This window comes from Magallana gigas, chromosome 1, assembly GCF_963853765.1.
Source record: "Magallana gigas chromosome 1, xbMagGiga1.1, whole genome shotgun sequence".
Taxonomy (NCBI): domain Eukaryota; kingdom Metazoa; phylum Mollusca; class Bivalvia; order Ostreida; family Ostreidae; genus Magallana; species Magallana gigas.
This window is the reverse complement of record NC_088853.1, coordinates 67,302,256-67,316,317: the sequence shown is the minus strand read 5'-3', so window position 1 is coordinate 67,316,317 and position 14,062 is coordinate 67,302,256. Positions and strand designations below refer to the sequence as shown.

At 37.1% G+C, this 14,062-nt stretch overlaps 1 protein-coding gene across 1 annotated transcript; it reads right to left on the bottom strand.

The window, feature by feature from the left end:
• Nucleotides 1–2,223: 2,223 nt before the first annotated feature.
• LOC105331755 (uncharacterized) lies at nucleotides 2,224–13,634 on the bottom strand. Its single transcript, XM_011434080.4, has 5 exons — nucleotides 13,495–13,634; nucleotides 9,013–9,051; nucleotides 4,148–5,599; nucleotides 3,733–3,868; nucleotides 2,224–3,475 (listed from the first exon to the last, which is right to left on the bottom strand). The coding sequence occupies exons 1-5, from the start codon at nucleotides 13,532–13,534 to the stop codon at nucleotides 2,359–2,361; spliced, it is 2,784 nt and encodes a 927-aa protein (XP_011432382.3). The 5' UTR covers nucleotides 13,535–13,634; the 3' UTR covers nucleotides 2,224–2,358.
• Nucleotides 13,635–14,062: the final 428 nt, after the last annotated feature.

Below are 14,062 nucleotides of genomic sequence, written 5' to 3'. Positions count from 1 at the left end.
TATTTAACATGAAAGTATAACAATAAAGAATATGTATATGGCCTTATTCTAGGAAGGTTATGATTATAAAACACATACGTACGTATTGTTTCTGCATTGGATCGTCGGTAATTTCATATATCCCGTGTGCACATAAAATTGTTTTATTGTTAGACTTGGGTTGAATTGGTTGTGGAGCGTGTGCTGGTGTATGCGGTGGGGGTGATGAAGGGTGATGATCGGTTGGGGTGGTGGGGGTGGTGATGAGCTTGAGTTGTCAAACTTCACACGTTGTATTTTTAATTTTATTTTAATTTTATCATATTTCATGCATGCAGTAATCAAATGGATTGGACAACATACAAAGCCTAGCTGTTTGTTGCCATTTCTTTATTTTCGTTTAACTGATTGACGGTCAGATCTTAGTTTGGTTTGTCTTTAAATTTATTATGGAAATTACCTCCTGTATCCTTTTCTGAGAATTTGTGTTTGGAGCGTTCCCCAAATTTCGGTTCCATTTTAAGGTTATTAATTTGATTGGTGGCCTTTAATGTAAAAGAGGAGGAATTGTCAAAGATGAGACATGTAGGTTTGATGATAATTTTGCACTCTCACTTTGTAATTCTTTTTAAAAAAAATATGTTTGTTTAATTGTAATTTTGGACTTTAATAAATTCAAAATTTTCAAACCTGATATTTTTGTTTACGTTTCATTTTATGTAATCAATATACGTAATCACAACACAAGAAATACTATTGTTATAAACCAAGAGCGACTAAACTGTTACAACTATTATAAACTGAAATTACCACTGACAAAGTAATTTAGAAAAATATCTTCATCAAGCAGAAAAACCCAAAAATTATAAAATTTAACGAGCTCATGAATACTTTTAATGTAGAAAAACTAAAAAACTTGTCAATATTTATCAAGAAAATTTTCAAAGTCTGTTCTTCCAGAAACCAACTTTAACAACCTATTGTATTGTGATTTTAACCTTTTTTCGTCATTATTACTCCTACTTTACATGTGATCCTTGACTGTGTTCGTGTACATTTGTATATACTGATTTTGAACCTCAAATACCAGTGAACTGGTCTTGAGTGAATAAAGAATTGAATTGAATTGAGAAACGCTCAGAGATTTGTTTGAAATAGATACATGTAAGTAGATAATACTTTGATGCATTTAAGCACTGCTACATATTATTTCTTATATTGTATATACATTTTAATTAGATCTATGTATTTTTTGTATCTGATGAGCTATTTGGCTAAAGAAATAAATGTGTAGTAAAGTTTAGATTAGTTAAGTTTATCTATTTCTTATCTATATAAAAAGTATATGCCTATGTGAAGTACACATAGACATGTACGTTTTAAATTAAACATTTGTTAAACTGCATGTTTGTATCAATCGATTTATTTGTGTATATATCGATCATCATAGCCCATGCAGTGATTAAAGGATCGGGTTTGTGAAACACCGATCAAATCACACGGTTCAAATCTACCTGGGACATTTGTTCATATTTACTGAATTAAATTTTTGAAAACCATATTTCCCTCATTATATATTTGTGATTACGGACACAGGTGCTTTAGGACAGGATCGACCCCCCCCCCCCCCCACCCAAGATTATAGACCCCGGGACTTTATTATTATTTGTTTTATTAAATTATCCTTTTATGACATATTTCTAATCTAATTTATACATTCATTGCCCCAAATTACCTAAAACAAATATTTTTAAAAAATCAGACCCTCTACATATATACAGAGGGTCTGATTTTTTTTTTTCAAAAATGTTTGTTTTATGTAATTTTGGGCAATGGATGAATAAATTAGATTTGAAATATGTAATAAAAGGATAATTTAATGAAAAAGAAAAATAAAGTCCCGGGGGGTCTATATTTTGGGGCGGGTGGTGTGGGGGGGGGGGGGGGGACGATCCTGTCCTCAAGCACCTGTGACTACGGAACTCCACAAACTTCACAGTGGTGAGCTACCTTAAGGTTATTTGAATATTCAAATTATCTGATAACCATATACTATAGTGGTATGTCGCAAGATGGAATAAGACTGTAAAAATACGGCATATTATTATTTTTGAAAAGACAACGTTGTTAACCACAAGGCGATTTTAACAGCTTAACAAAAAACTGCTGGTATATATATAGATTTAATAAATTTCATTTTTTTTTTTAAATTCCCTTGTATCGAAAATAAATCAAACAAAGCAATCATGTATAATTTTTTTATCTAAAAAAAACAACATATCTTAAAATTAAATATAACACAAACCAAATTGTAGGTCACGTAAAACGAAACTGATATCTGAACGCGCCTGGTTCATATGACGTCACAATTGCATATTTTTAGATGACGTTCGCTCGGTTTCTTACAGCCTGCCTTTGAAGTGCTCGCCTGGCGGCCTGGATTGTTGCTAGCGGATTATTCTGCGCTGATTGAATGCTGAGACTTGGGGCATTCGGCGCCTGATTGACTGAATTCTGTGCTGGGTTATTACCAGCCGTTTGAGGTTGGCCCGTCTGGAAACTGGCGAACTCGTTACGTAGAGCCTGTAACTGCTGTGCGTTCACGCCTAGTGGAGGTCTTTGCGCGGCGGCCTGATTTCCCGGAAGACTTGCTTGTGGCGCCTGGGCCCCGCGGAATCGGCCATTTTGCAAGGCCTGGTTTATCATTCCAAGTGGCAAACCCCTGTTTCGCATGTCGTTGATCCGGTTAATCAGGGACGGGTTAGGTAGGTTAGGCGCTCCCCTCTGGGGTGCTTCTGATTCGCCGACATTAGCGGTGCCACTGAGTCCTTGTTCAGCCATGAATCGCCGTACTGCGTCTACGTCCAGATTTTGTCCGCGAAGTCGGGCCATTTGTTGGAAACTTACTGGTGGGGCCCCTGGCCTCATGAACTGCCCGATACGGGGATCAAATGGAGGACCAGTGGGTCTGTTTCTCATTCGGGCGATGTTTTCATTTTCCAGAAGAGCTCTCAAGAACCTAGGATCCATATTTTGTGGTCCCACGCCTGGTGGAAGTTGCTGCTGTTGCCCACGCATCTCAGCAATTTGTTGCTCCATTCGTGGATCAATGTTTCTGGGATCAACACCAGGAGGAAGCTGTTGTTGCTGCGCGCGCAGCTCAGCGAGTCGTTGCTCCATCCGGGGATCCATGACGCGCCTCGGGTCTATTTGCTCCAAGAATCTGGGATCAATGGGTTGACGAGTGATCGGGTCAATGATTGGTGGTCTCCTTGGAGGCATGCCTATTTGTGGTGTGCTTCCGGTCGGGGTTGTTCTTCCACCTCGGGGAATATTTAGAAAATCTCCATTTGAGCCTATGAAAAGATGGGCTCCGGATTCACTAGGGGCGATGTTTGCAACGCCGGAACTTCGTAGACCGGATATGATTGTGCACGTGTCTGTGACGTCTCTTCCGTTGACGAAATATCGTGGTGCGCATTCAGTGCATGAAGGTCTGCAAAGAAAGTCAAGAAAATGGAGCTTATGAAAATATCTTCATTGAAAAAATAGTTAAAGAATGCAAATTATCAAGTCTTATTTAGGTGTAAGTTCTACTTTCATTTAAATTTTTATAAAGTAAAGAGTACGTCTGCATGCTAAAAACTACCGAAATATTTCTTCTCCAAATCTTTGAATATATAACGGACACAACATTAAACTTTGGGTTTTAATCTTAGCAAAGCAGAGAGAGAGAGAGAGAGAGAGACGTACCGGCACTGAGCATTGATGATGTTGAGACAGGACGAGGTCTGACAGGGGTCCTCGGGACAGGCCGGGGGGCCGTTAGGACAGTCTGAGTTGGAGACCGGAACTCGTCCAGGCGCACGCTCAGAGGCTGGGCTTGGATCTGAATCAAATAAAGTCGAGAATATTAGGTTTTTGGTATCTCTCAGTTTCTGAGTTTTAAGCCAAATGGTCTGATTTAAAGAACTGGCATTTAAGATAAATTTAAAAATACCAGATGTCATAGATAAGGGGTGTAAGATACATTTTATGATACTAATACAATGTATATTAATCATGCGGCCAACAACATTCAATGGTATGACAACCTAATTGATTCTACAGTTTACAATAGTAATAGTCCATGGGACTCAATAAATGAGTAAATGGACCATTGATATACCTCTGTTGTCTTTAAGTCGGTTGACGAGTTGTTGGACTTGTGATAAAACGTTTTCAGCGAATGGTAGTAGGTTGGGATCGTTCGATTGAAGCTGTTCTTCTGACAGAACTCTGCTCAAGCTTTCTCTTGATGGCAGTCGCCCGGCCCGGGATAATCCTTGACGCCTGGTGGGTTGAGAAGCGGGTGCAAATGGATTTCTAAGCCTTCCAACTTCTCCAAGATCGGAGGTCCTCGGGTCGGTAGGTATTCTAGACGTGAAAGGACTTCTTGGTAGTCCTTGCGGTTGGAAGGCAGGTTGAAATCTGGGATCGGGATTAAATATAGGCTCGGAAGGATCGGGGAAAGATTGTGGCCTACCGGGGATCCTTGATTGTGGAGGCATATTGTTTGCTTCATCGGGAATTGGTGGTAGTGATGGGAAACCCCTACGGGTATCAGCGAAAGATGAAAATGAATCGGAATTATCATTAAAAGGCGGCGATCCACCGGATGATTCGGTAAATGATGGGAATCCGCCGGATGAAAGGGGTGGTAATCCATCGGATGCTTGTGAAAGGGGTGGCAATTCTCCGGATGCTTGTGAGAGGGGTGGTAGCTCGTTAGGTGTTTGTTGAAGGGGTGGTAGTCCGCCAGATGTTTGCGAAAGTGGTGGTAATCCAATGGACGTTTGTGAAAGGGGTGGTAATCCAATGGATGTTTGTGAAAGGGGTGGTAATCCACCGGAAGTTTGACTGAGAGACGGTAATTCGTCGATAGTTTGTGTGGGAGGTTTTGAATCAATGGATGTTTGTGAAAGCGATGGTAATTCACCGAAAGCGTCTGTTAATGGCGGTAGACCACCAGATGTTTCACTGAGTGATGGCAGCTCGGGTGCGGCAGGAGGCGAATTGAATGCGTCGGATATTTTGGGTAAATTGGGAAGTGACGGGAAGTCGGAATCTGGAATCTTGACAGTCTGGGAATTACGTTTGTTGGATAAACGCGCCGTTTCTTGTTTGCTATCTGAAATTCCAACGCTGGAATCGATGTTAGATGTGGAAACCAGAGTTCCTAGTTGTGGAAGAGTAGGCTTTGGAGGTTTGGGTGTTGCAGTTGGCATGGGTAGATTAAAGAAAGGAGTGGGATCCGGTCGCCCAATGGGATCAGTGTTTATGAGATCCAGTAACGCCGTGAGGTCCGTCTGTCGGGGGGCGTTGTGTTCCCCCATGGGGGCCTCACCCAGTGTCTCCTTGATCAATCTATCTAGGTCAAGGTTAATGTCATTGGCCGCGGTCCCGAGGTCAATGGCTGACCCCCCGGGCTGATTGTCAGCAAATACAATGTCCGGTAACTCTAGGGCCACCCGATCCTGGGCTGTTCTGGCCGCTGCCCCCGTCAGTATGGGGTCAGGAGCGGGGGGTGGGGTCGTGGTGGTCTTCTTGGCAGGTTTTGGGGGAGGAATATTTAACATGTCTGAAAAAAAGAAGAAAAACGTTAAGGAGCCTGTGTTATCAACAAATTAACCAGCAGACCTGCCTTAATTCTTTAAAAAGTGTATGATTATAAAGCTACATTTGGTAAAGAAAAAATCCATTAATTTTAGCTTTAAAATCCCAGATAGCACGGCCCAACGCAATCAGTTACGTTTGCCCAACGTTGGCTAATTAAATGATGTTTGCCCAATGTAACTCTGCTAATCGGCCCAACGTTAGGCCTGTTGTACCTACATTGACACAAACAATTTCACATTTGTCATTTTATCTTGGATTGGTGTATGTTTAGGACTATTTTAACAAGAGTACTTTGGATTTTGTGTAGTTTTGTCAAACAGCAGTGTTACACTACAGGCATGTCTATTTCATTGTTAGCCACTTAGCCTCAACGAGATTTGTCTGGCTATTGAGCTAAGACTACGCAATCGGTGAATATTTCGCTTGAAACCGCGTCATTTTTAATTTGTCTTGAAGCACATCAGATATGGATAGCTACGTCTTACTGAATGTTCAAGGTCTTGTTAAAATGGTTCTATGTCATACAGAGCTCCTATTTTAAAGGAGATAGATGCGGTTAAAATGGCCACCGAGCACTCTTAATCATGCGCGGATCCAGAAATTTTTTCCAGGGGGGGGGTCCGAAGGATAATTGTGTTTGCCAGGGGGGGGGGGGGGGTCCGAGGCATATTTTCGCGATAATTTTACTATGTAAATTTAATAAATTTTCATTTTCCAGGGGGGGGGGGGGGTCGGGACCCCCCCCCCCCCCCGACCCCCCCGACCCCCCCCCCCCTCTAGATCCGCGCATGCTTAATGCTGGACACTAGCAGAAAATGCATGCTTTCTGTATAAACGGCACACGTGTTTGATATGCACACGATGTAAGACAGTGCTATTCTGTGCAAGATAATGTTCAGATACCTTGAATTTTTTCTCAAAGAACACATCCTTTTTATTTCGACCGGTATATTTAACTCCAGTAGCATTTGGGGAGCGTTCGAAACTAACATGGCGACTAAATATTTCTTTTAGTAATCATTGTTTTTTGGCGGGGGTGGGGTGGGGGTTGTTATAGGAGGTGTCCGTGAATCTATGTTCCTTTCTGACATGCCATTTAATATACCTGTCTGTCCACTCTCTTTATATAATTGATATTCTATGTCTTACTCTTTATTTGATATGTATATGTTAACATGTATAACCTATGACATATTTGTCTCTTGGAATAAAGAACTTGAACTTGAACTATTCTATAATTACATGTAAGTCATTTTTTTTTTTGACAACCTTAACAGACGAGAGCGCATTTTAAACTAATGAATATTGTTGATCAAATCAAAAACACACAATTTGCGACACCCTTCGTTGCAAAGTTAAGGAAGTTCTACATTGAGACAACATACTAGGCGTATTAATTGATTTCAGATGTGATTGATGGCGCGGTATAGTGTTTAAAACCTCGACGTTTTAATTACCTATGAATGACGTTCTAAAAATCAAATGAGCGATGGTGGAAAGAAACTAATTTGTCATTTTTTTCAGTGCATATCATCACCATTATTTTCTTGTTCTCTATATCTATCCAAAAAACACAGGTGCTTGAGGACAGCACCCCCCCCCCCCCCTTACCCTCCGATTTGGACCCCAGGGGTAGTTGGCGCTTTTTTGAAAGAAATTCCTTTATAGACATGTACACAGCATGTTTCAAACCAAATATTTGTGAATTAATTGAAAATAAACGATTTATTTTAAACAAGCTATTTTTATATGCAATGGGGGGAGGGGGGGGGGTCATATTGAAAAATTATTCAGAAATGTAAATTAAAATGTGAAAAAATTACATCTCCTTCAAAATACATATTTAAAGAGACAATCAGAATACTTAATTTTCGATATATACTCCATTTATCTATTCATAGTTCATTTACTTCCGTGATCGTGCGGTTATTGAGAACCAGATCGCTGTGACGTCAGTGAAAACCAAATAAGGAACCCGGATGTTGATATCTATGTAAAATAAATCGATGCCACACCTTTACAATGACGGACATTTTTCCTTTTCCATGTTGTCAAGTGCACTGGACGTGCATGACTCATATTTATGCGGTTTTTGAAAGAATATTTTTCTTAAATAAATATCTTAATTGGTTTATTATAATGATAAAATAAAGATGACGAAATTTATTTTACAAAATTTCTTTTATAAAAAAAATAGGTTGGTCATATTATATTGTAGGCGGAAAATGCGAAGAAATGAATGAAAGGATAAAAAAGTAATGTCACTAGTTAATTTAAGCTTAGGTTAACGTTTGAATTAATATGGTGCCAATACAATTCAATTTATTCTCTCAAACCATTATTATATAAATAGTGCCTGTTTGGGAGGGTAACAGTTGAAATTGACACCCCGAGGAAACCATTGTCAACCGACGCGAAGCGGAGGTTGACAATGGTTTTCGAGGGGTGTCAATTTCAACTGTTATCCTACCAAACAGGCACTATTTATTTTATTATACTGAATGTCTTAATTTTAGAGAATTTTTTACTACTTTTATATAGAAATGACATGAATTCTACGGCGAACCGTACGTGCATGATTTACGAGCATGTAACAATTAGTTGTGTTACCCGTTGCTAAGTGTGTTGCTAACGCTGAGGGTAATAGAACGGATTATGAACTGCGTCTAAACCAATCAGATTTCAGTATTTAACATGAAAGTATAATAATATACAATGGTACATGAGGTACAATCACATGTTTGCATTAAATTGTGATGTCAAGGGTATCATAAATTATATATAATATTATGAGAAAATCTACGGGTTGGGGAACCATATTTACGGTGTTTATAAATACATATATTTCAACGTAAGTATTGAGACTGAGATGTATTGGTACCTGCAATTGGTTGAATTGAGTATGCCATTGAAATTGAGATGTATTGGTACCTGCAATTGGTTGAATTTTGTATGCCATTGAAATTGCGATGTATTGGAACCTGTAATTGGTTTAATTTTGTATGCCATTGAGGTGGAGATGCATTGGTACCTGTAATTGGTTAAATTTTGTGTGCAATTTATGTATTTTGCGCTTATTTTAACCAATGTAAAGTGCAGGCATGTAGCATCGGGGGGCGGGGGGGGGGCGGGGGGGGGGGGGGCTGGCGATAAATTAAAGTTGTATACTTGTATACCCCCCCCCCCCCCCACCCCCCAAACGGATTAGGATTTTGAAGATTTTGGGAAAGTGTTATTTCCCTTTTTTTTTTTTGCTTGTCAAGATTTTTTGGATGAGTCTGCCCCCCCCCCCCCACTTTCAAAAACGATGCTACGTGCCTGAAGTGCATGCTTTAATGATTGCTGTGAAATTTCTATTTTTCTTCATACACTTACCTAAACTTGGTAAATTCCCTGAGACTTCGATAGATGACACTGAAAAAAAAAATAAAACATACAATTGTGTAAAATCATATTTGTTTTCGATGAATCTCTCTCTCTCTCTCTCTCATGCGACACGCAATCATAATTTTCTTAATATCTACACTAAAATAGTTTTATGAGAAAAGAAAAGTGAATGCATATGCTTATACAGCTTGAATTAACAGATAAAAACAAATAAATGAACATATTGCTGTCACGTTAACAAAATAAGAAAGTTGCGTGAATGAATTACGGTCCTACTGAAAATAATTCAACCATTCATTGTCATATATCACACTCGGAGGAAAAAGAACAAAAAAGAGGATGAATGGTGAATAATGGATTTATTTAAACCCGACAATTCATAATATATTCTTTTGTTTTGTAAGCACATGTGTGGATAAAAACGGGAAGAAATATAAAAGAGTGCGAAATTTATCTTCTGGATATAAACGTACAAGGTTAAGTTATTAATTGATGTATTTTATGTACTATCATTGTGCAGAATGGTTTTTCGTGGACAAAACCTATTCTCACTTTCGGACGCGTCTCTTTAATAGTTCTTTCTTACGGGCTAATTAGTTGTTATACGGGTAATTAATTGTTTACACGGAAATAATTGTTTTTGTGCACAAGGATATACAGATGTATACAAGTGTGTCGATATGTCGTACGCTTTTTGATAAAGAAGTTTCTCTAGGGAAATGAAAGTTGTTTTTCCCAGCTTTTGTAGATGTAAAATCACAATAATAGTTTCCTTATTATTACATTAAGTTCATGTTCACTTTTACACAAGCTATAGATGATTAACACACATGTAAACAACGATTAAATAGCTATATCTCCACATCTGCAAATTAAAATAGTTTAGAAAATTTACTAAATATAAGATATGGAAAATAGATTTATACCTTCATTAATGGCATGGTAAATTAATGATAACAATGATGTTTAATATCATATTCATAAAACTTCGCCGTTTCTGCGCTGTATTATCATGTATTTCTAGTATGTACATGTAGTTAAATGGTATTATTTTTTTTTTCTGTATATTGACTTTGCTCTGAAAATTACATCGAGCAAAAATTTTACGTATTAATATTTTTATAGGTGACCCGTTTATATATCTATATTTATATGTTTATATCAAATGTCTTTTGTATGTCTAAATCAATGAGCTGTTGACCAATAAACAATACCATGCAATACAAATAATAATGTATTATCGTATAGCATTCGTGAAAAGATGTTCATTACTTATTTAAACGAATTAGATGTAATATATAGATAAACCTCTCATTTATTTGCTGTGACAGCGTTTCTATCTAAGCTTTTGGTGTTGTTGATTGTTTACGTGAGCAATTCTTCAATTTTTTGACAATTAAAATGGCAATTCCTGTCATTTCGACAATTATTAATGTCAAACAGTCTAGAAAAAATAAAATATCATATAAAGCAATTTCATTTTGAGTTCAGTTCTTTCCACTTCCTTTCAACCACCCTTACCCCCGACCCCTCCTTGTGTACATGAACCACACCCCTCCCTCACCAAGCCTAGCTCTTAGCCTACATGTTCCTCTATACATGTAAAAACCGCGGATCAGACTCGGTGTATTATTGCCATATTGAAGATCAAATTCACTGGGTGGGCGTGAACATGAGATTTACTATAAGACACTTTTAAAAGGAAGAGGATCATGAATTTGAGTCGTTTATTGTGACCATATCATCACGTGACCATATCATCACTATGTATTCCCATTCACTTACATAAACGACGTGTTAATTACCATTCAAAACAAAGGAGATTTATGACTCATTAAATTTTGTGCACGTTGAATTAAATCAATTAATTAATATTAATAGCACCATAAAAAGCCCTTCACTGTGATCTTACTCTGAAATAGTCATACACGCCCGCTGTCACTGTTTGACAATTTGTCGCGAGATTCTACTAAATGTTTATGAAAGCTTTCGAGAAAAACGCGGAAATTTCTTCTTCATTAAAATCAATACACAATTAGGTGTTATCTTTTTTAGTCGATGGTTCTTTTTGTGCTTACATACGTATGTATAGGTTCTATTTCAGTTAGTGTCTGATTTGTATTAGCGTATATAATTGGGTCCGCAATGATAATGCGCAATTGCAACTTGAAAAAGCATTTTTGATTGTTATAGTATATTCACGTAATAATTATATCTGCTTAGATTGAACTAAAATTCAGCAATTTGACGGAAATATTTCATATCTGTCTAGCAATATTCAAAATTGAAGACTAACCAACTTTTTTTCTACGGATTTTTAAGATCTAATTTTAGGATTATCAAGCTTTACCAAAGAGACGGAATATGCTTCTTCTCTCAAAAGCTAAATACATGTACTTTATTTCGACCAAAGTAAGATCGATATGGTTCAAGGTCAACGACAACAGGTCAAGGTTGTTTTTAGAGAGAATTTGAGACTTCGTGAGTAAACCCCTTTTTCGTAAATGTATTATTATGTGCTCATGTGCGCATTTCTTCTACATTTTATCAAATGAATATAATTATATGTACACCATCTTTGGTGATATATTCGAATTCTTTGGTATAGAAGGAGAGAAACTTGAACAAAGGTGATGGAGTTGTATGCTTATATGAAGCTAAATAATATATTAGTGTTTGCATTGTGCATGTATTAAACCGCAAAGTATCAACTTTAACATTCTACTTGATACGTTTGCGGTAGAAAAATTTGATTGATATGATTCAATAAACATGTTAATCATGTCACATGTTTTTCGTTTAAAGTTTAATCAACAGACATCTCTCATGGAATAAAACGTGCATCGCGAAGTTTCGGCCGCCTTTTTGTTGTATTATTTTGAACACTTATATCTATCAAAGTGACAAGTAAGTGATGAACAGTATGCGCATTTCAATTGAGAGAGAGAGAGAGAGAGAGAGAGAGAGAGAGAGAGAGAGAGAGAGAGAGAGAGAGAGATGAGCAAACCCACATGAATCTGATTTTTGAGAGGCATATTTGAAAATTGAACTTGATTAAAGTTAAAGAGAGAGAAAATAAAAGAAGGGAAGAAAGAAAGAAGTAATCAATCAAACGAGTGATAGATATAGCGATTTCTGTTGAATGCTTAATTGAATTCATGAAGCACCCATATGACACTAACGTGCATTGCAAAAGAGTATATGCTATTTTAAATTCAATCTATTTCATCGACTGACGCCTTTTGGCCTTTTTGCCGTGTGATCAAAGCGTAGAACTCGTTTTTTAATCAGTCTCGTATAATCAATTAACGTACGAACAAGCAGCATATACTTTGTTCCAAAGTCTCCACCCCCCCCCCCCCCACTTCCCCCCAAACAAAATATTCACCACCTCAAACATATTTGTTGACTACATAATAACATTCTGATATGCTCTTCATGGACATTCTGATTAATAGCTATACACTTCATTCTACAGGGAAAAGAAATATATTATTTGCGAGCTAGTTTACCGTGAAAGTATTAATCATTGAAAATTAACACTAACATGAAAGGTTAAAAGGGGTTTCCCTGGCGTATTCCCGTTTGAGCATCGACGCAAAACGAAGCGTTGACCGATCCATCTAAAGATTCACTGCGTTTTTATGCGGTGAACATTTGTTGTCTTTAAAGTTTTAATTTTTCTATCTTTTAGTACATATGACATCTTTTTGCAATTACCTAAACAGTTTCAACTATACATCAGGAGATGTAGTTTTTCTAAGAAATTATTAATGTTTCCGTGTAAAGCTGTCCGAAAAAATACACGTGTATGAAATATGATGCATACCACGATAAACAAACATGCTTTGCTTGTAAAAAAGACAGTGCAACATAGATCATAATGATAAAAACTTATTCATTTTTTAGATGCTAAATAAAGTTTGATATCCCCTTTTTCTAAATAAATAAGTGTTTCCTTTCCTTGAATTTTCGTTACAATATGAAGTCATGAACTTGCATGGGATTTTTAATTTTATTTAAATTGCTCAACTGTACATCATATTTCAAACACGAAGCACATTTGCATTTTCAAATAATTTCAGCAAGGTGCATTTTGAATAAGCATTATCGTTTTGCATTCATTGAACAAAAGACACAAGTTGTCTTCAAATATATAAGGACGATTGCACAGGTTTTAATGTATAACGACTTGAGAGAGAGAGAGAGAGAGAGAGAGAGAGAGAGAGAGAGAGAGAGAGAGAGAGAGAGATTTTGTATCAAATTCTTAATGTCATAAACAAGATTAGCACAGACACATACATAAAATTGACAAACTGTAGAATTAGAAAAATTTTACGGTTTCAAAAGTTTTGAACAATTCGTTATTCTTTTTGAAGATAAGCAAATTGGTTTCAAGAAAAAAGATAAACATTGAATACTCAGGAACAAACTTAAAAGAACCAAGGAAAAAACTGCAAGAAATCTTACCCCATAATGAAATAATCAACAAAGCTAACGTGTGCGCCATCGCTCTACTGTCAAGTTACTTAAAGTGTTGATAGGTATATAGTGCAGTAATCAGTAGACGTGAATAATCATCCAAGCAGATAAACCGACACGCATAGATGACTTAACCTTTAATATACCTTTTGTGACGCACCGTCAGTTTTAGACTGAATGGGTCTGACGACACAGGACTAATTAGTCATTGTTTTCTCGTTGACTTCCGTGAAATAAGAACAATTTAAGATTATAGCTGGGTTTCTTTTGTTACGCCTCCGATTTGCAGGATCGAGGTTCGCCCGCTCCGAAATTCTGTGACATTAATTGGAGGATCTTGGTTTATTTACAGGCGTGTCTTTTATGAATGGGGATTTTCACGACTATATATGTATCGTAGAAAAAACGATTTCATTCATTTCCTTCATTCAAACACAAATGCATGCATAAATAATAAAATTATTAATCCAATTCATGATGAAATAATAAAGTTAAAATTAGGGTTGAAGGGGTCATCAATTGATCAATTGAATCATCTTCTTCTTTAACGGATTTA

Coding starts and splice junctions, on each gene's coding strand:
- LOC105331755 (XM_011434080.4), bottom strand. CDS start 13,534: ATGGCGCACACGTTAGCTTTGTTGATTATTTCATTATGGG. Junction 9,052..13,494: donor GTTGATTATTTCATTATGGG/GTAAGATTTCTT, acceptor TTTTTTTTTCAG/TGTCATCTATCGAAGTCTCA. Junction 3,869..4,147: donor CCGACTTAAAGACAACAGAG/GTATATCAATGG, acceptor TATTTGATTCAG/ATCCAAGCCCAGCCTCTGAG.